This window comes from Penicilliopsis zonata, assembly GCF_001890105.1.
Source record: "Penicilliopsis zonata CBS 506.65 unplaced genomic scaffold ASPZOscaffold_15, whole genome shotgun sequence".
Lineage (NCBI taxonomy): Eukaryota > Fungi > Ascomycota > Eurotiomycetes > Eurotiales > Aspergillaceae > Penicilliopsis > Penicilliopsis zonata.
In genome coordinates this window covers 192,396-215,057 of record NW_019208924.1, presented here as the reverse complement: position 1 = coordinate 215,057, position 22,662 = coordinate 192,396, and the positions used below count along the sequence as shown (strand labels likewise).

Sequence of the window (22,662 nt, the reverse complement as noted above, 5' to 3'; positions counted from 1 at the left end):
TGGGCTTGTGGTTTAGTGGTATAATACTCCCTTAGCATGGGAGTGGTCCGGGGTTCGATTCCCCGCGAGTCCATTTTTTGCTCTCAACATGTTGATTGATGATGAGTTGGTTTTTTTTAGCCTTGCATACAAGAGTTAGATTACGGGTAGACAATATTGATGTCTCTGACTGCTGTTATCATCATTGCATAAGTCTCCCTGTCATGATATTAACATCAGAGGTCCCTTGTTATGTACTAACTACCAGAAAAACCCAACATGTCCTATGCACATCACCGCCATATATCCTGACGACTATCTCTCTTGAATCCGCCACTGCTCTTCGGCCGACCATCCTCGACTGGCACGGCCAGGAAACCGCCAAAGCCGTTCCCGACCAAGACGCTCTTCCGTGCATCACCGCCCCAAGGCCGGCTCAGTTGCGCGTCCTGTAGACTCACGGGCCGGGTGAAACTGTCACGCTTCCCGCGAGTCGAGGGAGGTTCGTACGGGGTGAAGTTCCACTCGAACTCGTCCAGGCCTTTGCTGTAGACGTTCAACGGGCGAGCTAGGCCGGTCCGGAACGGGTTCGGGCCGCGCGCCTCGCTGCCTGCTAGGAGACGTGGGGGAGGAGCGAGGAGGAGAGTCTCTGGGAAATTTGCGTCACGGACGTAGAGGTCCCGGAGAGAAGGGAGCTTGTTGGATATGAGCGACCCGACGAGATACGTGTAGTACGAGGTGGCGACAGGCTGCATGCCGTAAGCTCCGCTGGTATCGGAAGTGATCTCGTAGTGCAACAGTGTCAAGGACTGGGAAGCCAGCTGGGGCACCTGTTCCGCTGGGAATGAGCGGGCCACCTCCTGGGTGACGAGGAGGCCACGAAGGCGGGGGGCGGTTGAAAGCACCCGGTGGAGATCCTGAGGCAGAATGCCGGTTGACGAAAGGGTCAGATAGAGCAAGGCCTGTTGAACTTCTGGGGCCGAAAGGAGAGCGACAAGCCCGCTTGCCGTGAGGTTGGGGGTGTTGCGCAGAGTCAGACGCTGCACAGCAGGGAACTGAGGCAGCGACTGACTAGGCGCAAACAGGGAGTCCTCGAGCCAGGGCAGATCCTCCAAAGTCAGAACCCGCAACTTCGGGAAGGAACTAAGGCTAAACCGGATGGTGTTGTCGTCCACGTACAGCCCGGACAGCTCAAGCACTTCAAGGTTGGCCCACAATTGGACGTTTGGTAGACGAGCAAAACTGCCTTCGGCGCCGTGTCGGTAACTCATGCGACGAAGGTCAGGGCAGCGAGCTATCAGCTCCTGCTTCAAGGTGAGACAGCTGGGATCATCGCCGTACAGTCCCGCGGGGAGGTCTACAAAACGGAGGTTGGGGAGAACCGAAATGGTGCGTGCCAGTTCCGCCTTATTCGCCTCCCGCGTCATATAGGGCATTCTCAAGGACAGAACCATGTCGGCCAAGGCCTGCGAATCACGGACGGTTCGCATCAGCAAGGTGAGCCGGACCTGCGGCGCATCTATGGGGTCACCATTCCGGTCAAAATGGCGTTGCTTCCGCTTGGCAGCCAGTTCCACCTCGAGTTCGCAGTAGTGGACAGCGTCGATGCGGACGTGGGAATACCTGGAAAACAGAGATGAGCGCGCGACGCCAAAGAATCTAGCAGACCCAAACTCACAGTAAAGCCTGTGCTTCCGGCCTCCAACGTCGGCAGACCTGGGCGCAGTTTGCAAGATCGCGCATATCGCACAACATGCAGCCATCCTCGGTCATGGACTCCTCCGAGGTATCGTAGCTGTCATCGAGCGCATGGGGACAGACAAAGGAGAAGATCTTCGATAGAACCGTTGGGGGTAGAGCTTTCGTCAGGTCGCGACCAGGAACACCACCACCACCACCAACACCAGCAGCACGCAGCGAAACGGGGTCTTTGCGGCCCTCGCTGCGGAGATGCTCATAACTGGCCGCTTGCCCCGCACGGCGTTTGGAACGATTTCGCAGTCGCTTTAGAAACTTCATGGCTGAATGGAGAGGAAGACTGGAGGCAGGCAGGGGAGAGGCATCGATAAGAAGCAGTGAGAGGAGCAAGAAAGACAGTATCAACAGAGAAAAGGGGGACTTCTAGTGAAGAGTGTTTACACAGCCTTTGAGTAGTTCATTCAGCAGCACCAGAGAATGCCTGCAGCTCTTAGCAGTGGGTACAGCAAGATTCAAAGAGACCAGCTCCCTTGGCTGTCTGCAGTCCCAGACACTCTTTGTCGGTGGTTGGCGAGGGGTAACCTCCTGGACCAGCCACTGGCGCCCGTCGCTTTCAGGGACTCTTGAAACTTGAAACACAGCCTCCATGTATACACAGATGACTAAGCATGCGTCCAGCGTCAGCAGTGCACGGACGGCGGGAAGAGATGACAGAATATTATGCTGAGTCAGCTTGGGGTGTACAGTGTACACTAAGCACTGTGTGTAGTAACTACCTGGTAGTTACCTAACTATAAGTAGCTAGGTAACTACAGGTAACTACAGGCCAGGTGCCTCTGTTTGATACCAAGTAGTGACCTGTACTAGTAAGTTAACCAGAAATCATCATACTCAATACAACATGACTATAGGTAGTTACTATTGAATATCTATAGCTGCTATATAGTCGATTTTGGTGTCTTGATTTCCCCCTTATAACAGTTGTGCAATTATGTCAATTTTACAATATCTACCCAGAATAAAACATATTCCAAGCATCATCCTTTCCTGCTCACTTAATTCAATAGATCTCACCTATTTATTATCCATTATCTCCGGCGACGCTGGTGACTGAAGACGAAGATCCATCGTGCTGGGGACAATAGACCGGAAATAAGCCCTTATCTCCGCATGGTAACTATAGTGAGATCTACCGAGGTTCAATTACAATATATAACAGAGAGAAATCCTAAGTTGTGGATATGAATGGCCGAGAGTAGAGGTTGAAGTTGGCTACCGAGGTACCGTACTATCTATTTACCGTGTAAACATTGAACAATGGCGCTTTCTCGGGAGGAACGACTGCAGCTTGCAGCCATGGATCCTGAACTAACAGAGGTTAGCAAGCTAGACAAACACTCTGTGAGTGGAACAAGATGCTGATGATACCTGTAGTACTTGAAAACAGCGCATATTCCACAGGTTGATTCTTCCGACCCCTCCAGGGTCATCGCAGGGCTGCGATTGTACATGAAAGGTCTATACAAGAGCCCAGACCCAGAGAGTGGAGTTGTGGAGCGGGACATCTTCTTCTCAGCACGAGACGGATTCCAGCTGCGTGCTCATATCTATGAGCCGACTGACAAATCTACTACTGCCCGTCCGCTTGTTGTATACTACCATGGTGGTGGTTGGACGATTGGATCGCCAGAAGACACCGCAAGACACTGTCGACAGATAGTGCAAAAGCTGGGAGCTATATGCGTTGCACCGTCGTATCGTCAGGGTCCTGAAGACCCATTCCCGGCGAGTATCAATGATGCATGGGATGCCCTGCTGTGGCTTGCCTCTCACGCCGAATCTGAGATTGGCGTCTCTCTATCCCAAGGTTTCGTCGTGGGGGGATCTTCGGCCGGAGGCAACATGTCCGCTGTATTGAGCCACCGTGCCCGCGACGAGGGCTTGACATCTGCCATCACTGGACTATTTCTTCTAGCACCCTCGATTCTCCCGCCGGGAACCATCGTTTCGCTGCCCGAGAAGTACAAAGAAATGTATCTCTCCCGTACACAAAAGGAGTGTCAGAAAGACCCAGTTCTCAGCCCTGCCCTCCAGAAAATCTTCCTTGACTCGGCTCAGGGGGATGAGCAATCGCCAATGTTTGTGCCCTTTATCTGGCCCACAGGCCACAGGGGACTCCCGAGAACCTATTTCCAAGTCTGTGGCATGGATCAAAACCGTGATGAGAGCTTGATCTATGAACAGACGCTGCGAGAGGACAACGGAGTCGAGACAAAGCTGGATCTCTATCCTGGGATGCCACACATATTCTGGGGGATATTTCCAATGTTGACACAGGGAAAGAAAGCGGCAGTTGATTTTGAAGCTGGTATGCGGTGGCTGTTGCAAGGGAGTAAATGAGTATCCTGTCTGCGAAGATATTTCCTGTATGTAGAAACTGGATTAGAGACCTCTTCTAATCCGAATACTGAGTCTGAGTCATAAAAATGTCATGTGCAATTTCATTGTTTACATTTTCCCTAATGCGGCCCACCACTAAAGGGAAGGCCTCCTGGACTCAAGACAGACGTATTGGAAAATAAACAACTCGCTAGGGACAATAGTTATAAGGATCTCATTTCTGAAACCCGACTCTCTGTTTCCTTCATTTTCTAATAGGAAGATACAGGACTTTTCTACTGCTCTCGAGGCATATCATCATGACATCATTCTATGAGCTATTCTCCTTCACAGATGAGATATTTGTTTATTCACGAAGAGCGCTGGTATACTGGTGCTATCACAGTACAGAAATATGGGCAAGATGTTTTCTTGAATGGTCTAGATCCATTCTGAGTTACCTCATCAGTCTATGCTGAGTAGAGTGGCCAACATTCAACCGAAACGCCTCCTCATACCATCTCGCTGCACCTCAACATACATCACCTAACAAGCGTACTGGGACAATGGCCAATGATACAACAGGTGCAGTAGGACCGCCACTGCCCAAACCCGCCGTTACCAACATTATCTCCGAGGACACTGGAGAAGAAGAGAGCTGGAAGCACCGCCCACCATATCGGATTCAATCTCTCGAGGAGTTTGGGCCCGTCAAATGGAAAGGAACATGCAAATGCGGGCAGATAGCATACTACTTGAACAGAGACAAGCCACTCAAGGCCAAGTTTTGTCACTGTCGAGGATGTCAAGTCATGCACGGTAGGCATTAATGCTATAAACATCAAGTTCAATGGATACTAACTCGAATAGGAGCTCCCTTTCAATGGGCCGCAATTTTTCATAAGGCTGATATGTTCTTTGCCAAAGGGGCTTCCGGTCTCTCATTCTATTCATCTGCTCACCAGACCAGAGAATATGAGACGCCAACAAAAGTATATTGCTCTTTCTGCCACAGCCCGATTATGGATGAAGGTCGCAATGTATGCTTGATTTTCCCAGAATTAATTGACTTTGGAGAGGATAAGCTGCTGCACACGATGAAGACATTTTACCCAAGGTAAGGGAAGTTCAATCACCGCTTGCGACAGATGAAAAGAATATGCAATTGATTCGATAGCTGTCATATCTTCTATAGCGAACGTTGTCTGGAAATCATGGACGGGGTTGAGAAATGGTCAGGCATGGACGAAGACAGCGAATTGATGGATGATCGGGGCAATGTGAAGAAGAATTCCTAGCCATTGGAGTATTGCTGCTGAATATTATGAGATTTGTATATCATACCACTGAAGAGAGACAGAACCATTGCCTTACCTTCGATAGTGCTCAAGAAGGCGAATCGAGCTATCTTCAAGCAAGCCTTGTTAACTTACGATCATAAAATAAATAACAAGATAATTTAAGATATCTATACAGCTTATGCCCAGTACTTTATCAAGATCCATGTCGTGGAACAGATACATCAGACCCGATGACGTCGCCATATCTCTACTCACAACCACAACAATGTCAAAACCCCTGGGGAATCCCTTTCCATGCTATTTCTTCCATCGAGTCGATTTCTGATGTGGGAATTCCTTATTCTCTTCGCACTCTTCCCCAGCTTCTTCATCGGCGGCATCCATCGTATCGTCCTTGAACCGCTCTCGTCTCTCTTATCTCCCACCCCACCGTCGTCCACCCCGCAACCAACACACCATCAAATATCGTCAACAGCAGCAGCAGCAGCAACAACACCAACAATGACCTGGTTTCAAAAGACGTTTACCCTCCCCTCCCGCGCCCGCGGTTCCTACCTCATCACCGACAATGTCCTTCAGGAACTGCCCGAGCTGCGCGAGTACAAGGTCGGCATGCTGAACCTCTTCATCCAACACACAAGCTGTGCCCTTTCTCTGAACGAGAACTGGGACGAGGACGTTCGTGCCGACATGAGCGATGCCCTGGACCGTATCGCCCCAACGGATAAGAAGGGGACGTTATATCGCCATTCCGCCGAGGGAGAGGATGACATGCCTGTAAGTTTTTTTTTCTCTCTCTCTCTCTGGAGAATGTGTTTTTTTTCCCCTTCTAATTGTTAGGCACACATTAAATCCGCGCTTATTGGCGCATCGCTCAATATCCCCATCACAAACGGCCGGTTGGCGACTGGGACGTGGCAGGGAATTTGGTACTTGGAGTTCCGGGCGAGCAGGCACAGCCGTCGCGTCGTCGCGACTATCCAGGGCGAGAAGGCTTGACGGGCTGATAGAGGGCTTATGCGAATGAACCTTGGATAGAAAAATTTTCTGTGGGCATATGTGTATAAAAAGATGCAAATTATAGGTCATGTGGTTTAGGCGGGTAAATCTGAGACGGTGAAATGCAGACAATCAAGAGATCTTTTACTCTGACACTACGTCTATCGATCTGGCTGGTCTGAACTGTACAAAAATGGCCGATAAGAATATAATTATCCCCCAAGGCACACAGCAGAAAAGATAGGCAAGGGAAACAAGTGATCAACGCCAACCCACAACAAAGAAACATAGTCTACCGTTGCTCTAATCCTCCTTCCGTGACGCGCTGGGTCTCGTTCACCTCAGCGGAATCGCCCGTTGCCTTGAGCGGGTAGCTGGTTGCGGGGAGGGACTCGAGGTATGCACGGTGTTGTTCATGGGCCTGGGAATTGTGTGTTAGTCTTCCGTCGTCTTCGCTCAAATGAAAATTGCCTGGGATTGAAGAAATAGAAATAGAGATTCACATACGAAGGGAACGCCGCAGTAGCCGCAAGTAGCGATCTCAGCCTTATCCGTGTTGATGAAGACCTTGGGGTGTCCCAGCGGACCACCGCCGCCGTCGCATGCGACAACTCTCTTCTTGGTCCACCGGACGGGTTGTTTGTGAATGAGCTCAATGGCAGCCATAGGTTGGGGCTGTATCATGAGAATTAGTAAAATGCTCATCCATTCTCCCATTCAGTCTTCTTTCTGACTACTCACCTGCATCTCCATCACGGTCTGCTCGAACCGAGGGCCAGACATGGCCTCCGCCCGCGGGCGCTGGCTGGCAGCCCATGTGTTGGCGCGGTTGGGGGCCTGAAGCTCACGGCTGCGTTCGGCGGCCTCGGAAACCTCCGCCAAGGGAGTATTGGCTTGGGGAACGTTGGCCTGTAGACGAGGGATGGTCGAGGAGTAGCTGGCACGGGCGACGAAGCCGGCAGAGCGGGCGGACACCGCCGCAATTCGGCAGCGAGCAGAGGACAGCATGGTGGAAAGACTTGAACTCCCCGTTGACGGACACAGAGTACCGAGGAAGGCTCGCGGCGTGGAGTCGGTCGAAAGAACAACACCTCACGAAGGGCTGGTCGGGATCGAAAGGTGAGGTTTGCGGGAGCTCGCGCGACCGCTTGTTCGGCCAATCGGCGTTGCTCCCGCGCTTGATGCGGGCGGTCGCTGACCACTCTGAGAGTTCCCATTACAGAGTGCATTTTTATGCGACTTTCTTTTTATATCAACCCTTTATATTGATCAAAACTGGGTATATGGATAGTATGTCTATTCTTGATGGGGTTCAATCTGTTTTCCTAAAATTAGCCCTCTCTGGTGTCGGTAGGATCTGGTTGTAGGGATAAGACCAATGACGAATTCAGTACAATTGAGACAGATATGGAGAATCAATATACTGCTAGTAATCATTTATCTACCTGTCTACTAGGTAACTTACCTTCTTACTACTTAGAGGTACGTAGGTATTCTTACTATTAGTTACTCCATACACTACCTACGCTATGCTCAGTTACTGCCTCTGTATTGAATTATTGCTTTATCTTATCGCTGCGGCACTTTACCAAACACAGGAAAGCGCAGGCTGCCCAAGCCTCTCACCTGCAAAAAGTTCAACTTTCTATTTAATTTGGCTTCATCGCGGTCTGAACGCTGATACCAGGACTAGGGAGACCCTCAGATCTCTGTTACCTGATATATATCATTATTTTGATTATTCAAGAACAGAACCGTCATCATGCCCGGCCCTGCAGCTGGGGCAAAGCCTGAGAAGACTATGTCTTCTCGACTTCTGACAATGAAGGTAGGCCTTTGCGATTCCAGTACCTCTGCTTTTTGATTCTACTCAGAGCTGATATCGTTGCCCCTGAACAGTTTATGCAGCGTGCTGCTGCCGGAAAGAAAGATTCCCCAGGTGTATCGGCAGAGGAGAGCCGTTCTCCCACACCGAAGCGCCCAAAACATGCAGGCCGCGATCAGCAACAGAGTCCTGCGGCGCCGAGGTCGTCTGATCTCGAGGCCATTTCTGCTGCGATTGCCGCCGAGGAAGATAAACGTCGAGAAGCCATTGCCCGCCAGGCTGCCGAAGCGGGCGAAACAGAATGGGTGCTGGACTTCCCGGAAACTGCAGAATCGAGCTACCAACGTGCCCAGAGCCCTTTGGTCATTGCTGCCGATTCTCTAGATGCCGAGGATGAAGATACAATGCTTGGTGGGCGAAAATGTTTCGGTAACTACCAGCGGAAATCCAAGAAGGTATGGACCCGTGAACTCGATTGCGAGACCCTATTATTAATCAGTAGCATTTCCAGACGCAGGATGGCGGCGAGGCGGATGAAGAGGGAGAAGAAGATGGTGACGCCGATCTGGCCGATCCGTCTAACGTCGAAGCGATGATTCGGAGAGCCAAGGCGCAGGCGGCACAGAAGAACCAGACGAAAAAGCCACACAGGGAGGTCAAACTGTCGAATCTCACTAGTATATCAGGTGGACGTCAGGCCCTCATTGGAAGTAGCAAATCCCAGAAGAAACGCAAGAACAGATAAACCGATCTCTTGGACTCAGTCAGATACCGGCCTATATTTCCCTGAGATTACATGCGGCGTTACGGATGAGCATTGGCGTTTTGGTATGGGCGTTTTGAGTAGGGATCAATATTGCTTTCATTAACCCTCTAGGGAACGATCAACTTGGAGATGCCATCTTCTCTTATCCAGATCTGCACATTGAATATGGTATATTACTTTATGACCAAGACATGCTTATAGCAGCATCGACGCCTCGTTGGCAGGATAATCAACGATGGGAGGGTGGTCCTGCTTACTGTCGAAAGTCTTCGCGACAATTCTTACCTGCAGAGGACATGGGACACAGCCTGCGAAGCTGGCGGGGCGGAACACTGCTACTGAGAGCGGACAGTGCTGTCTACTTTCTCCCAGTCTTTTCGCCCAACATAATTAGTCACATTTCAGTGGAGGGTTTAGAGAACGCCGGCAGTTGGTATCAAAAAACAAATACGACTGTAGCTGTTATGACAAGATGGGAGATCTTCAGTGAGAAGACAGGCCCAGATAAGATGCATTAATTAAATTCGTCCTGTAAAGATGTACAAATATGATTTCCGTATTAACCACCAGATGGTCTGTATAAAATGGTCACAGCTTCGCCTTCTCTTCCCTCTTCATCTTGTCCCAGCTCTTCCGGTTCATGAAATTGCAGGCCACGTTCCAAGTTGCAACGACCACCCCCAACGGCGGCGCCAGGAGCAGCAGCCACGACCACCAGCGCGGACTGCTCGCCCGGATGAGGGTCATGGCCTTGGCGAGCTCTGCCTCGAGATCGGCCTTGTCGCCATCGTTCCACACGGCGAGGCCCCTCGCGCTGCTGACGGCACCACCGCGATACTCGGCCCGGGCGACTTTCCCCCTGACGTCTCCCTGGCTGCGGACCCGATTCTCCGCGTCCTCGGCGCTGAGGTGCGGATCGCGCGCGCGCAGGCGCTGCATCTGCACAGCCGGATCCCTCACGCCCACCACCACGACCGACCCGCAGATGAGATCCATCCCGCTCTCGAACAGGAGCGGCACATCCAGCACCACCGCCCACGAGCCCCGCAGATATTCGCGTGCGAGGGCTTTGTAGATCTCCCATCGCACCGCCGGGTGCACGATCTTGTTCAGGATCATCCGGTCGCGTCGCCGCTCCTCGCTGTCGCCAAACACCCGCCGGCCCAGTGCAGGTCTGTTCAGCGGTTGCTGTTGCTTTTGCCGTCCCGACTTGCCATTTCCGTCCTTGGAGGTATCTTCTTCTTCTGCGGGGAGCAGCAGGTCCGGCGTCGTGGGTCCAAAGTAGTTGACAATCGCGTTGTACCCTGGGGTGCCAGGTTCGACAACACGGCGCGCGATGAGATCCGCATCGATGATTGGGAGTGAGTAGGGCGGCGAGGCCAGTAGAGAGGAGGCTGTCGATTTGCCCGTGGCGATAGAACCCGTCAGTCCGATGATGAGCATTGCGGGGGAAGGTTGACTTTTTGTCTGTTCTTTCAAAAGACTACTTGCTCAGCGCCTGCGCTGAGCTCAAGCGTAAAAGGTTCGGACGATTTGAACGGAAGGGATTAAAGTCAACCAAGTGAAAAGATAACTATTATACTGTGAGACTGGAACGCGATAATAAGGCGGAAAATATCGCCGATGAAGTCGGAGCGGAGTTGGTTCGAGTGCGGGGAGAAACTCATCCTAGAATGACTGTTTTTGTCTCCGCATACAGTAGACCTTACCAAGAAGCACTGTACTCCTTTGTACTCCTACCATGGAAATAAGGCATGCAAAAGACTGACAATAGCTTGAATCTAGCTTGACTTCGGGTCCTTTGCATAAAGTAAGATTATGAATTAAAATACACAGCTCTGTCCTTACTGAGCCTAGAAGAACTTCACCTATCGACGACCGACAATTACACAATCGACTGCAGAACCTCTAATTTTGATCTGATACCTTTTGCCAAATCCGTTACCAATTGCATCACTGCGATGGACTTTCGCCCTTGCGTGGTAGGTGTATCAGATGTCATCCAAGGGATATGTATGCCATGAACCCGTAGGTAGTCATTCCTCCTCCGTGCTGTGGTGTCAATGTTGTCTCTGAGAATCAACACAGAAGGGAAAGAAAAAGGTACCTCTCTTATATCTCAACGCTCGATCCTGGCCCTGACCATATTTTAGGACCCATTGTGATGGTTAATGTATGCCTTGCGCTCTTATCACACCGCTCCAGCCCCCAGCACAGCGTGGTTGGCGTAGGCAGGGGCAAGAATAAGACAAGACAAAGACAAAGATGCAGTTTTGCTGGAGAAAAAAGAAAATAAAACTAGGGCCAACCATACCATACATCTTAATAGACTCTGGATCTGGATGAAACGTGTGTGGTGTGTGTGTGTGAATTGTCTTCGATGCCTTGCTCCCAACCACGCAAGCAGTCGCGCTTCTACCATGCAAGGCCGGTCTGGTGGTTGACTTAAGAGTTTGTCTTTCATCCCTCGCGTGTCTTTCATCATCGGTCGAGTGTCTCGTCTCGCTTCTTCGGGTGCAGTTTTCGGGGTACATCTGGTCGGCTTTTTCCACCTGGGGTTGGGGTCATCATGACTCGCAGCAGCAGTGCAGAATTCAGTCGACGAACGCCGCTCCGTACTTCTTCACAGGTGAAACTTCAGTGAAAAGAAAAGTCTTATACATGCCCGACTCATCCACGCAGACGGCCACCCGGAACGATGATCGCAATACGAGTCAAGAAGCCCTGTCCGACGACAGTGGTCCATACTTTTATGGATTGCATTTGCTGACTGCATGTTTTGGGTATGGATGAAAAAAAAAGACAGATACCCTCCTCTTTTCCAGGTCTTTTGATAGTTTTTCTTTCGCTTGTTCTGTTTTCGAATTGGCTGCTGATATCGTCAGACTCGGATTCAGTCTTTTCCTACCCAGCGTCGAAACCGCGATGGTCAGCACCTCGTTGATATCCATCACCGATGACCTCGATCAATTCTGGCAGAGCAGCTGGGTGATCACTGCATACCTCTTGACATACACGGGTACCGTAACCCTGCATTCGCATCGCCCTCTTGCAATCTCTCCTAACGTAGTCTCAGGATTCCTCAAGGTGTGGACGAAACTGAACGATGCCTTCGGCACTAAACCAGCCTTGCTAGCTGCATTGACAATATTCATCGCGTTCTCTGGAGGGTGTGGAGCGTCACAGACCATGAGTCAATTGTAAGTTCAACCGGGGCAGAAAGAAAGAAGAAGAAGAAGATAGACTGATCACTCCAGAATCATATGTCGGGCGTTTCAAGGCGTAGGCGGGTCGGGCCTCTACTCGCTCAGCCTATTCGCATTTGTTCGCATCGCAGCCCCCAGCAAAAGTTATATTGTGAGCATAGTAGCCGGTTCGGTGGTGTCTCTGGGCCTCATGCTCGGATCAATCTTTGGAGGAGCGTTGAGCTCCGTGCATGCATGGCGATGGATATTTCTTTTCCAGTAAGTGCTTCCTGTCTCTTTGCTTTCATTAAGCTGACCGGAATAGTGTTCCCGTTGGCGCGATTGCCTACGTGCTTATCTGCATTTCCATCCCGACTCACTTCCCCCGTCACTGTGAGGACCCGCCTGCATATGCAAGTTTCCGCGAGATGATACACGACAAGATACCGAGCCTGAAAACCCTGGATCTCTTCGGGATGGGTCTCCTTCTGGCCGCGTCCTTTCTCCTTGTCGCAGCCCTGACCGAAGCAGACGTGCGCTACGGCTGGTCTTCAGGATCCACCATCGTATGCCTTGGTCTGTCGGGTGTGGCCTGGGTAGGCCTGTTCGCCTGGCAATGGTCTATCGGTCAGGAACAGGACAAGGCAAACCTTGAGTCTCTGATTCCATGGTCCTTGATACAGAACCGAGTCCGTTTAGCCGTCGTACTGTGAGTGACTGGGACATATCATCTCGAAATAAACAATAATGAATGTCCCCTGGCTAACCAAAAACACAGAGGCTTCTTCCTGACCGGATCTGCGATGATGATCACGCTGATTCAGATCCCCCAGCGCCTGCAGCTCGTCAACCAACTTACCCCTCTAGACGCCGGGGTGAGGATCCTGGCCTACACGGCCGTGCAGCCTCTCGGAACGATGCTTACCACCATCCTGGCCAACAACTTCAGGATACCCTTTGTCTATATTCTGCTTCTAGGCGCTTCTCTGCAAACCATCGGGATGTTCCTGTATTCAGAAATTACGACCTCGTCGCATCTCTGGCCGGGCCAGTATGGATATTTTGTCATGACAGGGTTGGGGATGGGCACCTCCATTGCGTGTCTGTGTATGATGGTTCCGCAGGTGATAAGGACGGAAGATCAGCGTAAGCTTCTTCAGTTTCTCTTTTTTTCCTTTGCTTGTCAGAGAGCATTGACTGATTGATTCATAGGCCCAGCGATAGGAACAACATTACAACTCCGCACTCTCGGAGGTGCCCTGGGAGTCGCCATCGCCAATAGTGTTTTCCGGCGTTATATCATGTCCCATGCATCTCAGAGTCTTGATTTGAAGGCATTGTTTGATGTCGCTAAAGACATCCATGATCGAGTATCGAGCACTCAGTCCTCGACGACCCTCGTCTTTGCAGAGGCTTATAACATGCAGATGAAGGTAGTGGGCGCCCTCTCTGCTGCACAGATTCTGGTTGCTCTCCTGGCTTGGAGGCGCGAGCAAGTGCTATTAGATAGATAGAATTAGGTATATAGATAGAACCAGAAAGCCCCATGTGTAATGTATAATACTTCAAGAAGCCAAGAGTTGGTTTCTGGATTTCTGGTGTGTTGAGATTCATCATTCGTAACTGCATGCATCTGTATTGTACATTGTAGTAAATCCTGCTGAGATAATTGGCTGTTATTCCTGTGCCTGATCTGTCCATTGTATCGAAGCAGCACATTCTGACATCCAGGAGATGGGCAGCTTAATGAGTTAAGCTAATCCTCGGCATAGACGTTGAGTTCAGACTAGGTTCAATATCCAATTACCCCTTGAAAAGACTTCATTCATCGCTCGACGCGTTTCCAAGAGTACTGATTATACTTCTGGTAACCCGAAAGACGGGTCCTGTTGCTGGCCCTTCCAGCCGATATATGGCCAACCTTGCGGCAAAGAAGAATAGGGCGGGAGGATGTAGCGACCAGCGCATGCTCCTTGACCCGGGCAGGAAAGATCACACAAGCCGAAGACCTTGCAGTAGCATTCTTGGGCAGTTGGACAATGCACAGGGCCTTTGCCGAAAATCACTAGACGGAGCCGTATGCATTAGCAACCAAATGACACAAGTGCACAGATACACTTAGCAGTTCCCGGATAACGTACTGTGCCACGAATACTCCATTATCCTCCCACTTAAATCATCGGGAAGCGGGGTCTCAAGCAACCACTTCCTGAAGCGCTGGTAATCGCTTCTCGGGCGTTCTCTGATCTTGGTGCGCGTGACGCCAAACTGCGCGCAGCATGAGACACCTACTGAATCAGGTACTTCCACGCCCGGGAACAACTCCATGAATCCGTTCTTGAAGTACTCCCCTGCGTGCACGTCCTCGCGATGGGTGTCGGAGAATGGGTGGATTTCCGAAGGACAACCTAAGGTCCAGGCGCAGCGAAGGTTGACGTAGCCTTGTTCTTCGAGGTATGGGACCTGGAAATTGGAAAGCATGGGCACACCATCATAGTATGGGTCGTCGTTGTGCCATTGGTATCGTTGGGGGTGAATGAAGAGTATTAGATCAGGGAGGTTGTCGTAGTTGTCGATGATATAACTATTATGTGAAAGAATTTTCTGGTTAGCAGCTATATCTTTTAAGATCTCTCTCTCTCTCTCTCTATAGTCTTTGAAGATCACTCACGTCAAGTATGCCATCGATTCTCTCCCTTTATTCCTCGGTACTGTCAACTTGGCCGACATGTCATCCACCATATAAATGCTTTTATGCCAATCAGGGAACAGCTCAAATAGCCATGAAGTATTATCGCTCTTCACGCTTGCCATGACCATAGCTTTGTGTATTGTCTGTTGTGATTGCGGTGGCCGTTGCGATGGACTCGCCTGGGCCACTGGGTGTGACGAGTGTTGTCGTAGATCATCTTTCTTGGGAACAGACACTCGGGCAGACTTGGAATCGGCGAAGAAGAAGAAATATAGCGCAAAGATGATGAATATCGTGGTGAGGATGGCGTTGATTTTATTGCGGCGGCGGGGATTGCGGGAGAGCATGTTTCGTCGTGGTTTCAGGCAAGGAATGGGTCAGCGAGGAGACTGTCGGCGATGAATGGTTTGGTGTAGAGAACCTGGTTGGATTGGATGTTTCAAGAGATCGAAGCAAATCATGTCCGCACGCCGAGAGGGGCCAGACAGTGCAGCCGTATTATTGTCTCCGAGGATGCGTAGCAGAAGCGCGAGACGGAGGTTGGTGTAGAGGAGCCTGACATCAGTTTGGGAGCGCGTTTCTCCCGAGTCTCGCCAATACCCCGACAATATTTATTGTCTGTATATATTGCTGACGACCAGACACAGCCCACGCAGAAGGGTGGTGGTTGAGGGAATGAGGATATCTTTTGGACACGAAAGCTCAACTGCCAAGCGGCGGGCGCGAACCGCTGTCAGGCAATACTTTGTTTATGAGCAGATCTTAATCTACCAGAAATCGAGGAACTTGGAAGATCGAATAGAGCGTTAAACAATTAAGCCTTCTCTTTTCGAATTATTCATATTTAACAGATGACTACAGATCTGTACTAATTCCAGCTAAGTACCAAGGTCTGTATACCTTCAGTCTGGTGTGCTATTCCAAGCCTGCTATCTAGGTACGTCTCACAGAGATTGATCATTATCTACTTACACTTATCAATATTCACTATATACCAAGCATGGGCATCTGCACTGGCCCCAGCAGCGCCGGTGTTCCCAGCGGTAGAATCAATGCCCTCGACAACACTGATATCGGAGGCAGAGACCGCAGCAGAGTCGCCGCTCCTGATCCAATACTCGGGACTGGGATGGCTGAACCCGAATAGACGAGGCGGTACTTTGGGAACTACGTCGTTTGTGTGCGTGACACGGTAGTTGGGGCTCTGGGCTGTGATGAAGGTCGCCAGAGCCTTATTTCCGACGCGTGGACACCCGTAGGTGTACTATATAAGATCGATCACATCACATCAGCAGCAGGAAATGACAAAAAAAATAAAGGCACTCGATCTTTACCAGCTCAATCTTGTGTCCGGAGTGACGCAGAACAGCCGCGCCCAGGGTTGCCACTGCAGCCCCGAAGCTGTGGCCGGTGAAAACGACCGAAAAGCCAGGGTATCGAGCCACGGCCGACTCTACCTGTGCAGTCACATCGCTCGCGACGGTCTGCCACGACCCCCAGAACCCACTGTGGACTTCGCAACCGACGCAGATGCTGCTGGCGTTCACCTGGTCGAAAACGAGGTCTGCCAGCCATGTGGAGAGGGTTCGAGAGCCCCGGAACGAAACGACGATGACCTTGTTCGTCGAATCGACCGCTGTGAACCCAGCCACGTCTCCAAAGGACAAGACCCTAACTATAAGCCAGGGGGGTCTTAACATGTCATGACGGCTGAGATGAAGAAAGGGGGAAACCCCCGTACGTACTCGTCGAACTCGTCTAGAGTGGTCGTTGAAGCAGACTCCACGGCCGGGCAATTGCCAGCTGCACAAGAAACTCTGGTACCGGAGGAGTTGAGATTGGACGTGCAGTATGCGGCGGCAGAGTATTCTGCAAACAACGTCAATCTACCCAGGACCTCCGAGGAGACAGCTGTACAGCTTAAGGCGTCAGCACATAGAACCAGAGATTGTCGATTGTCTTCTTATCGGGCTGTATCGTACCCTGCTTCTCTAGCGACCAAGGGGCTGCAAGCGCTGCACCAGCAAAGGTTGATGCCAGAACCTGAAACAGAAGCATGGTTATATCTATAAAGAATTTTTTTTGAGAACCTTATACTGATATTCTCTTCCTCAAACCCATTGCTCAACTGACCTGCAATCTAGAAAATCAGAACAAGGCTGTCTGCTATAATGATCTACTTGGATATGAGGATGCCCCTTGGTTCTGGATTCCAGTCAGCTGCCAGAATTCCAAAGAAGAACCCGAGGAATGATCGACTGTCTCAGCCTGTCATGCAAAGCGGAAGGGCAGTATATTTCTGAATCCTCATTTGGGGTATATGAAGTATGGCAGTTAGAAAGGCATGGCATGGCCTTAGCTAGGAGATTTGACAGAAGACAGTTGATAGATTGAAGGGGCCTTCCTCCCCCTGTACGACTTGGATAATCCCATTTGTCTGAACTGACAGTGTAAATGATAAATGTTCTCGCTCCTGAAAACGCCAACCGATTGGAAAAACCATCATCTCCTATAAAGCACAATACATGAGAAGTCGCTTTTGCCCTAGAGACCAAAAGAAAAGAGAGGAATTAGCCTTCCCTCTCACTCGAATCATCAGGCCAAAAGAATTGCCGTACCTGACCACCCTAGGCACCTGATAGACAACAAAGTGACTCGTTCATTTGTTTATCCCACTGGCTGGATTCGTTTATTGGGCACTCTCGCCATTTCCCCCTTCAGCCGGGAGATCTGCCATGCCCGTATCCTGCCCATCATCCACACCATCGCCCGCAAGGACCTTGGTCCGAGGGACCTGGTCTTCATGTAGAGGGGTCCCCGGCGTGACGGCAACGATGTTGTCGTTCTCATCCACGAACTCGAAGTTATACCGGGACAGCAAGTGCGGAATCGCCGAGAGCTGCGGGCCGTAGCGGCCTGTGTTATCGTAGAGTTCGAACAACGGGACGGCGAGAAGTTTCATGTTCTTCGGAACGGAGAGCACCTCTAATACTTATTAGCAAGAAAGAAAGAAAGAAAGAGAAAAGGAAGGAGAATTACTCTTCTTGGGCAATTGAATAAAATAAAGCTTCTTGCACTCCTTTGGTCGAGTGACATGGCCCGGAAGAAACGGGTACATGAAGGTCTCGAAATTAGGCCGCCACCACTGCGCCAGGGTATCGCCGACTTCCCAGTCCTCATTTACCCCCTCTCCCGAGAACTGCGACCCCACAGGAGCGAGCCGTTCGTTGAGCCGCTTCTTAAAGCCCTCGACCTCGTCGTCGTCATGGTGGAGATAATCACCGGGTCTGCGCGACGTCAATACTCTCTCTCTCTCTCTCTCTCTCTCTCTCTCTCTCTCACACACACACACACACACAAAAAAACACTTCCCCAGGAGAAAGAAAAGAACAAGGAAACTAAAGACATACAGCTTGAAGAAGGCGTTTGCAATCTGCAGCATCAGGACGTGTGGGTGGTTATGCTCATGGCACACCAGGATACCCTCGCAGGTGCGTCGCATGCCATGTTTCTCGTAATGTTCCTCGAGACGCTTCAGCCGCGCCAGCACCGAGGGGTCTTCTTCCGGCTGCGTCTCTTTCGTACCAAAGGTGTAGTTTGAGAGAGGGTACAGACGGATCGTCTCCGGTTGCTTCGCAGAGAAATTCTTGGGCAGGATGGGCCTAGACAATGAATGTTAGACTCAGCCTGCTGAGATGCATCAGCTTTCCCGGCGGGACTACTCACGGACGCGAGCTTTGCAGCGCCGTTGCGGTAACGGTGGACATTTTGGAAGCTGTGGTTGCGAAGATATTCCTCTGAGCCGGTCAAGGAAACGTACTTCAAATCACCCAATTGTCAGTAAACAACGCACACCCCGCGGTTGATGGACAGATACAATCGCTCTCACCTGCGGGCTTCTCCTCGGGCGGTGTGAAGCCGCGAAAACATTGCACCGTGCCCGGTTGATTACGTCAGATTTGGACTGCCTATCACTATAGTAGTCCGTATACTCTGTATACACTGTTCAATGGAATCTGGATCAGGATAATTGTCTGGTCTACCTAATAAAAATACACCAAAAGGCCTATTGAAACCATCATGTATGACACCCGTACATAACTACCCAACCCACAGACGTATTAGACGGAGTCCTTTTCTGAAATGGGCCTCCCTGATCAGAGCTTGGGATCAAAATCCTCGAATTCAGTTAGGTCTGTCACTGGGTGAGGTCCGGCGCTGACAGACAGTCGAGTCTTGAACTCAGGTACGTTGGTAATGTAAGTGATTGCTGGCTGTTGTGGCTTCTCCGTGCCGCTGTTGGTGAGCTCTGACCCCTCGGCGGGCGAGCCGAACACCAGCCCGAGGTTCTGCTCAGCCTTGCTGAGGACCGGCTTTGCCTGTTCCTCCGAGAGACTCATCTCGGAGAGCATAAAGGTATGGAAGGCCGAGAGGACTTCGCTCTTCTCGGTCGCCTTCTTTAAAGCAGCCTCCAGACGGTCGGTGTCCGCAGCGAAGCCGGCCGCTTCGAGCTGTTTTCCCAGCTCAGCAACCACGCGGGCCTGACGGTCTTGAGGCCCATCCGCGGCGTTTCCGTTTGTATTGGACTGTGCGATGAGGTGGATGGAGAGCTTGGCCCGAGTTGACGACTGCGGGGCAATGAACTGGTTGTAGAATTGAACAATGTCCGCCTTTGTCAGGGAGCGCACGCCGGCCGCGTCGTTTTCGTTCTGCAAGAAATCGAAATACTCCGATCCGATATGTGACCAGTAGCGGGTGGTCTCCGAACCCAGGTTCTTGAGTTTTTCCAAGCGTTTGTTGATGACGCTGCGTTTGTGTCCCTCAAAGTCTTCCTCGGTCATCTCCTCCAGCGTGCGCGCGAAGTTGCCGAGGAATGAATCGATCCGGGATTCGAGGTAGTCGGCTGTGCGCTCGCTCTGGATGATCACCCGGTAGCCAAATGTGGTGGCCGAGTACCGTGCGCCACTCCATACCACATATCCAAGTTGCTCCTTGCTCCGCAATTGGTCAAATGCAGGCTCGTCGGTCATCTGGGCAAAGAGGAGCAGCTTGGCTCGCAAAGCATTGTCCGTGATATTCCCAATAAAGAGGTAGTATTCGATGCAGTGATTGACGTTCGCGGGGTCCTTAAGGGTGCGTTCATATATATAGTTGCTTCCCGGTGGAATGATTATATTGCGTCGCACGTTCCACTGCGCCAGGGGCAGCGGGCGGCTGTTCAATGTACTTTCCACCAGGTCGGTCAACTTGAGGGCATCCTCTTTATATAGATTACCGTGAGCCAAAACCTCAATGTGCGTCTGCTGGAGGATTTGGGGGAAGAAGGCGGCGACGTCCTCCGCCTCAATATGCTCCAGCTCCGTAGCATACTGCTCGTTGATCCAAGTCTTCTCCGAGGTGAGATACCGGGTATAGTCACCCACCTGGTAGAATGGCTGCTGGTAGTCCGCATTGCGGTACCCACGGGACAGACGTTCCTTGATGATGTGGAACCGCTCCGGGTTGACGACCAAGTCACGCATGCTGGTTAGCACTTTTTCCAACAGAACAGACATCTTGTCGTTGTAGCCGCCCACAGACACGTCTAGACCAAAGACACTGGCGGACAGATGATAGTCCAGACCCGCGAGTTCTGCGTCGTAGGAGTACTCCACGAGCACATCTCTCACGAGCTCACAGTACAGCTTGGCTTTGACGCTATTTGCGGGAGTGGCCCAGACCAGCGGGTTTCTGAGCGTGACGTGGACGGTCCCTTTGGGGACCCAGAAGCGATCGTCCTTCTTAAACCAGAGTCGAACCCGTTCGTCATGGCGAAGAAGCTTGGGCGTTTTGGCTGGTTCGGAAACCTCTTTTTTCTCGACGGAGAGCCTGGTAGGAACGAACTCGTTCTTATGCGGCATATGCAGTTCTGAGAGTCTCGTCTCGGTCGTCGAGTTCAGCGCCTGACGAAGCTCGGCCAAAAAGGCCTCGGGGACCTTTTCAATCTTGTACTCTGTTCCGTACCACTTCTCTTTCAAGTCCCAATCGCCAGGATAGTCCTGTGATACGATCACAAACCTGAAATTGTCGGCACGAAGGTAGGACATGGCCTTCTTGATCGATTCCGGATCAAACTTGCGGAGAAGAGAGCCGCTCAGAAGCCATTCTCTGGGCATCGGTTTCTGCATGACACTGCTCAGCCGGCTAGTAAACCGACTCGCAGGAGACTTTTGCTTAAAGCGGAAGTCGACCTCGGCGAGGTTTTTCATCTCGTCGTAGGTCCATTGCTCTGGTTCCTGCTCTTTAATCATTGAGATATACTCGAAGATCGCCTTGGCCACCTCACGGTATTTCTTAAGTCCTTCTTGAGTCAGGCGGACGGAGATCGTGAAAAACGCAGAGCCTGGGCAAACCGGCATGACGCCGGCGGAAAGGCCGTTTGCCCACCCTTTAGCCTTGATGTATGCCAGAATACTTCCAGGTCCCTCGTGGCCGATGAGGTGGCTGATGTATCGACTGGGCTGAGCCTCATACAGGGACTCCTCGTCAAGAAAAGGGAAGTAGATATCCAACGAGCGGGTCTCCATGACCGGCTTGGCGAATACCTGCGTGCACAGGTCGTCCGCGGAGAAGGGTTCAACGCCGTCCCAGCGGTTCTGAGGGAGATCCTTGTTCTTGACGTCCGAGAACAGCTCCGTCACCCAGGCTTCGAGCTCATCCAAAGATTCCCGTCCAAGGACCACCAACTTCATGCGGTTTGCCGAGTAGTGTTTCTCGTAGAACTTGATGAACTCGCTCCGTACTTCCAGCCCGCGCTTCTCAGGATCTTCTTTCAGAGTCTGCAGATTTCCGGTTGAAAAATGGTGATACGGGTGCTTGGAATTGGACAGCGACTTGTTCAACTGCATTAAACGCCAGAGGTCGCTTTGGAGGTTCTTCTTGTTCTCCGAATCCACCGCCCGCAACTCTCGATCGAGAGTGGACTCGAGGAACAGCGGTTTGACGAAAAACTGGGCAAATCGATCGAGGGCACCGTACAGAGGTGGCGCCAGATCGCTAGTCGAGGAATTTTTGCTCGTCGATGTTCCATTTGCCAGAGAGCCGTTGGTGGTGGTCTCAGCAGCAGTCTTCTGGTCGGTCGACTCGGCCATCGCCGCGACTTCGAAGAAATAATTGGTTTCAGTGGCAGCTGTGTAAGCGTTTGAGGAGCCCGAATGAGCTGCTAGATACTGATTGTACGCATTCTCTTTTGGGTACTATATTGCCAAAGAAAAGCAGTTAGACCCCCAGATACCCCCATTGCGAGAACCCCCAGTTCTGAAGAAAGGGTGCGGAAGGCTTACCTTTTCAGTACCCATGAAGAGCAGGTGCTCGACGGCATGGGCTATGCCTGGCATGTCGTCGTAGTCGGAAAAATTGCCCACATTGACATTGACGGCGGCGCTGGCCTTATCGGTATCCGGGTCGTGGACCAGCAGCGCCTCCAATTTGTTTGGTAAACGAATGACGCGGTACGAGCGATCGTCCAGCTCTGGCTTCTCCAGATTCTCCGTAATCCGCTGGATCGTACTCATGTTGGCGGTTTCGGCGGGAGTACGCAAAACAGGAGAAGAGTGGAGAGAGAAGGCGCGGTGTCTCCTCCAAGCTGACGGCGAATAAGCCGAATAGAAGGCTCGAAGCGAAGGTGGCGAGGCTGAGTCACCAGAAAGACTTGCCGCGAGGAAACCGCGTGTGAGAGCAGGCGAGCACAAGCGCAGTAAGGATGTATACGATAGCGGTCTAGAGTTCCACAGGCGGAGAGCTGCAGAGGACCTTGGAGGCATCCAGAGCAGGGAGGGGAAAGCGAGCGAAGGCCACCT

The 22,662-nt window shown here is 51.4% G+C and overlaps 12 protein-coding genes and 1 non-coding gene across 13 annotated transcripts; 6 read left to right on the top strand and 7 right to left on the bottom strand.

Moving 5' to 3' along the window:
• The first annotated feature begins 1 nt into the window (after position 1).
• ASPZODRAFT_t125 lies at positions 2–73 on the top strand. The gene has a single exon. It is a non-coding gene; the product is annotated as a tRNA-Ala (tRNA).
• Positions 74–272: 199 nt separating this feature from the next.
• Positions 273–1,998, bottom strand: ASPZODRAFT_72780 (hypothetical protein; the record flags this gene model as incomplete). The annotated part of the gene is made up of 2 exons (XM_022729860.1): positions 273–1,602; positions 1,658–1,998. 2 exons carry the CDS (start codon positions 1,996–1,998, stop codon positions 273–275), a joined length of 1,671 nt encoding a protein of 556 aa, XP_022578519.1.
• A 996-nt stretch (positions 1,999–2,994) lies between these two features.
• Positions 2,995–4,077, top strand: ASPZODRAFT_72634 (hypothetical protein; the record flags this gene model as incomplete). Its single annotated transcript, XM_022729851.1, has 2 exons — positions 2,995–3,054; positions 3,112–4,077. 2 exons carry the CDS (start codon positions 2,995–2,997, stop codon positions 4,075–4,077), a joined length of 1,026 nt encoding a protein of 341 aa, XP_022578518.1.
• A 362-nt stretch (positions 4,078–4,439) lies between these two features.
• Positions 4,440–5,422, top strand: ASPZODRAFT_122141 (hypothetical protein). The gene is made up of 3 exons (XM_022721313.1): positions 4,440–4,875; positions 4,927–5,173; positions 5,234–5,422. The coding sequence occupies exons 1-3, from the start codon at positions 4,623–4,625 to the stop codon at positions 5,352–5,354; spliced, it is 621 nt and encodes a 206-aa protein (XP_022578517.1). The 5' UTR covers positions 4,440–4,622; the 3' UTR covers positions 5,355–5,422.
• Positions 5,423–5,485: 63 nt separating this feature from the next.
• Positions 5,486–6,777, top strand: ASPZODRAFT_135438 (hypothetical protein). The gene is made up of 2 exons (XM_022723798.1): positions 5,486–6,134; positions 6,198–6,777. Exons 1-2 carry the CDS (start codon positions 5,652–5,654, stop codon positions 6,354–6,356), a joined length of 642 nt encoding a protein of 213 aa, XP_022578516.1. The 5' UTR covers positions 5,486–5,651; the 3' UTR covers positions 6,357–6,777.
• On the bottom strand, positions 6,198–7,425 carry ASPZODRAFT_135437 (hypothetical protein). The gene is made up of 3 exons (XM_022723797.1): positions 7,098–7,425; positions 6,864–7,031; positions 6,198–6,777 (listed from the first exon to the last, which is right to left on the bottom strand). The coding sequence occupies exons 1-3, from the start codon at positions 7,362–7,364 to the stop codon at positions 6,649–6,651; spliced, it is 564 nt and encodes a 187-aa protein (XP_022578515.1). The 5' UTR covers positions 7,365–7,425; the 3' UTR covers positions 6,198–6,648.
• A 639-nt stretch (positions 7,426–8,064) lies between these two features.
• ASPZODRAFT_135436 (hypothetical protein) lies at positions 8,065–9,371 on the top strand. Its single transcript, XM_022723796.1, has 3 exons — positions 8,065–8,184; positions 8,256–8,636; positions 8,693–9,371. The coding sequence occupies exons 1-3, from the start codon at positions 8,119–8,121 to the stop codon at positions 8,924–8,926; spliced, it is 681 nt and encodes a 226-aa protein (XP_022578514.1). The 5' UTR covers positions 8,065–8,118; the 3' UTR covers positions 8,927–9,371.
• A 40-nt stretch (positions 9,372–9,411) lies between these two features.
• ASPZODRAFT_135434 (hypothetical protein) lies at positions 9,412–10,701 on the bottom strand. The gene has a single exon (XM_022723795.1). It carries the CDS (start codon positions 10,388–10,390, stop codon positions 9,536–9,538), a length of 855 nt encoding a protein of 284 aa, XP_022578513.1. The 5' UTR covers positions 10,391–10,701; the 3' UTR covers positions 9,412–9,535.
• A 923-nt stretch (positions 10,702–11,624) lies between these two features.
• On the top strand, positions 11,625–13,646 carry ASPZODRAFT_101838 (hypothetical protein; the record flags this gene model as incomplete). The annotated part of the gene is made up of 7 exons (XM_022720796.1): positions 11,625–11,730; positions 11,833–11,966; positions 12,024–12,147; positions 12,205–12,411; positions 12,458–12,841; positions 12,911–13,278; positions 13,345–13,646. Exons 2-7 carry the CDS (start codon positions 11,873–11,875, stop codon positions 13,644–13,646), a joined length of 1,479 nt encoding a protein of 492 aa, XP_022578512.1. The 5' UTR covers positions 11,625–11,730; positions 11,833–11,872.
• A 342-nt stretch (positions 13,647–13,988) lies between these two features.
• On the bottom strand, positions 13,989–15,171 carry ASPZODRAFT_72227 (hypothetical protein; the record flags this gene model as incomplete). The annotated part of the gene is made up of 3 exons (XM_022729813.1): positions 13,989–14,197; positions 14,274–14,716; positions 14,804–15,171. The coding sequence occupies 3 exons, from the start codon at positions 15,169–15,171 to the stop codon at positions 13,989–13,991; spliced, it is 1,020 nt and encodes a 339-aa protein (XP_022578511.1).
• Positions 15,172–15,281: 110 nt separating this feature from the next.
• On the bottom strand, positions 15,282–16,882 carry ASPZODRAFT_18775 (hypothetical protein; the record flags this gene model as incomplete). Its single annotated transcript, XM_022727289.1, has 5 exons — positions 15,282–15,379; positions 15,797–16,088; positions 16,159–16,495; positions 16,570–16,735; positions 16,807–16,882. The coding sequence occupies 5 exons, from the start codon at positions 16,880–16,882 to the stop codon at positions 15,282–15,284; spliced, it is 969 nt and encodes a 322-aa protein (XP_022578510.1).
• Positions 16,883–17,293: 411 nt separating this feature from the next.
• On the bottom strand, positions 17,294–18,684 carry ASPZODRAFT_135429 (hypothetical protein). Its single transcript, XM_022723794.1, has 5 exons — positions 18,551–18,684; positions 18,235–18,486; positions 17,864–18,111; positions 17,443–17,809; positions 17,294–17,368 (listed from the first exon to the last, which is right to left on the bottom strand). The coding sequence occupies exons 1-4, from the start codon at positions 18,589–18,591 to the stop codon at positions 17,514–17,516; spliced, it is 837 nt and encodes a 278-aa protein (XP_022578509.1). The 5' UTR covers positions 18,592–18,684; the 3' UTR covers positions 17,294–17,368; positions 17,443–17,513.
• Positions 18,685–18,981: 297 nt separating this feature from the next.
• Positions 18,982–22,626, bottom strand: ASPZODRAFT_18773 (hypothetical protein; the record flags this gene model as incomplete). Its single annotated transcript, XM_022727288.1, has 2 exons — positions 18,982–22,059; positions 22,147–22,626. The coding sequence occupies 2 exons, from the start codon at positions 22,624–22,626 to the stop codon at positions 18,982–18,984; spliced, it is 3,558 nt and encodes a 1,185-aa protein (XP_022578508.1).
• Positions 22,627–22,662: the final 36 nt, after the last annotated feature.

Bases quoted from the DNA above. Each gene is read 5' to 3' on its own strand.
- ASPZODRAFT_135434 (XM_022723795.1), bottom strand. From the start codon at position 10,390: ATGCTCATCATCGGACTGACGGGTTCTATCGCCACGGGCAAATCGACA.
- ASPZODRAFT_135429 (XM_022723794.1), bottom strand. From the start codon at position 18,591: ATGTCCACCGTTACCGCAACGGCGCTGCAAAGCTCGCGTCC. The intron at 18,487-18,550 runs GTGAGTAGTCCC...TTCATTGTCTAG, and splicing joins GCGCTGCAAAGCTCGCGTCC to GCCCATCCTGCCCAAGAATT. The intron at 17,810-17,863 runs GTAATTCTCCTT...AATAAGTATTAG, and splicing joins TATTCAATTGCCCAAGAAGA to AGGTGCTCTCCGTTCCGAAG.
- ASPZODRAFT_135437 (XM_022723797.1), bottom strand. From the start codon at position 7,364: ATGCTGTCCTCTGCTCGCTGCCGAATTGCGGCGGTGTCCGCCCGCTCT. The intron at 7,032-7,097 runs GTGAGTAGTCAG...CTCATGATACAG, and splicing joins AGACCGTGATGGAGATGCAG to CCCCAACCTATGGCTGCCAT. The intron at 6,778-6,863 runs GTATGTGAATCT...CACAATTCCCAG, and splicing joins GCTACTGCGGCGTTCCCTTC to GCCCATGAACAACACCGTGC.
- ASPZODRAFT_135438 (XM_022723798.1), top strand. From the start codon at position 5,652: ATGCTATTTCTTCCATCGAGTCGATTTCTGATGTGGGAATTCCTTATT. The intron at 6,135-6,197 runs GTAAGTTTTTTT...TCTAATTGTTAG, and splicing joins AGGGAGAGGATGACATGCCT to GCACACATTAAATCCGCGCT.
- ASPZODRAFT_122141 (XM_022721313.1), top strand. From the start codon at position 4,623: ATGGCCAATGATACAACAGGTGCAGTAGGACCGCCACTGCCCAAACCC. The intron at 4,876-4,926 runs GTAGGCATTAAT...TAACTCGAATAG, and splicing joins AGGATGTCAAGTCATGCACG to GAGCTCCCTTTCAATGGGCC. The intron at 5,174-5,233 runs GTAAGGGAAGTT...TTGATTCGATAG, and splicing joins ATGAAGACATTTTACCCAAG to CTGTCATATCTTCTATAGCG.
- ASPZODRAFT_135436 (XM_022723796.1), top strand. From the start codon at position 8,119: ATGCCCGGCCCTGCAGCTGGGGCAAAGCCTGAGAAGACTATGTCTTCT. The intron at 8,185-8,255 runs GTAGGCCTTTGC...GCCCCTGAACAG, and splicing joins CTCGACTTCTGACAATGAAG to TTTATGCAGCGTGCTGCTGC. The intron at 8,637-8,692 runs GTATGGACCCGT...TAGCATTTCCAG, and splicing joins ACCAGCGGAAATCCAAGAAG to ACGCAGGATGGCGGCGAGGC.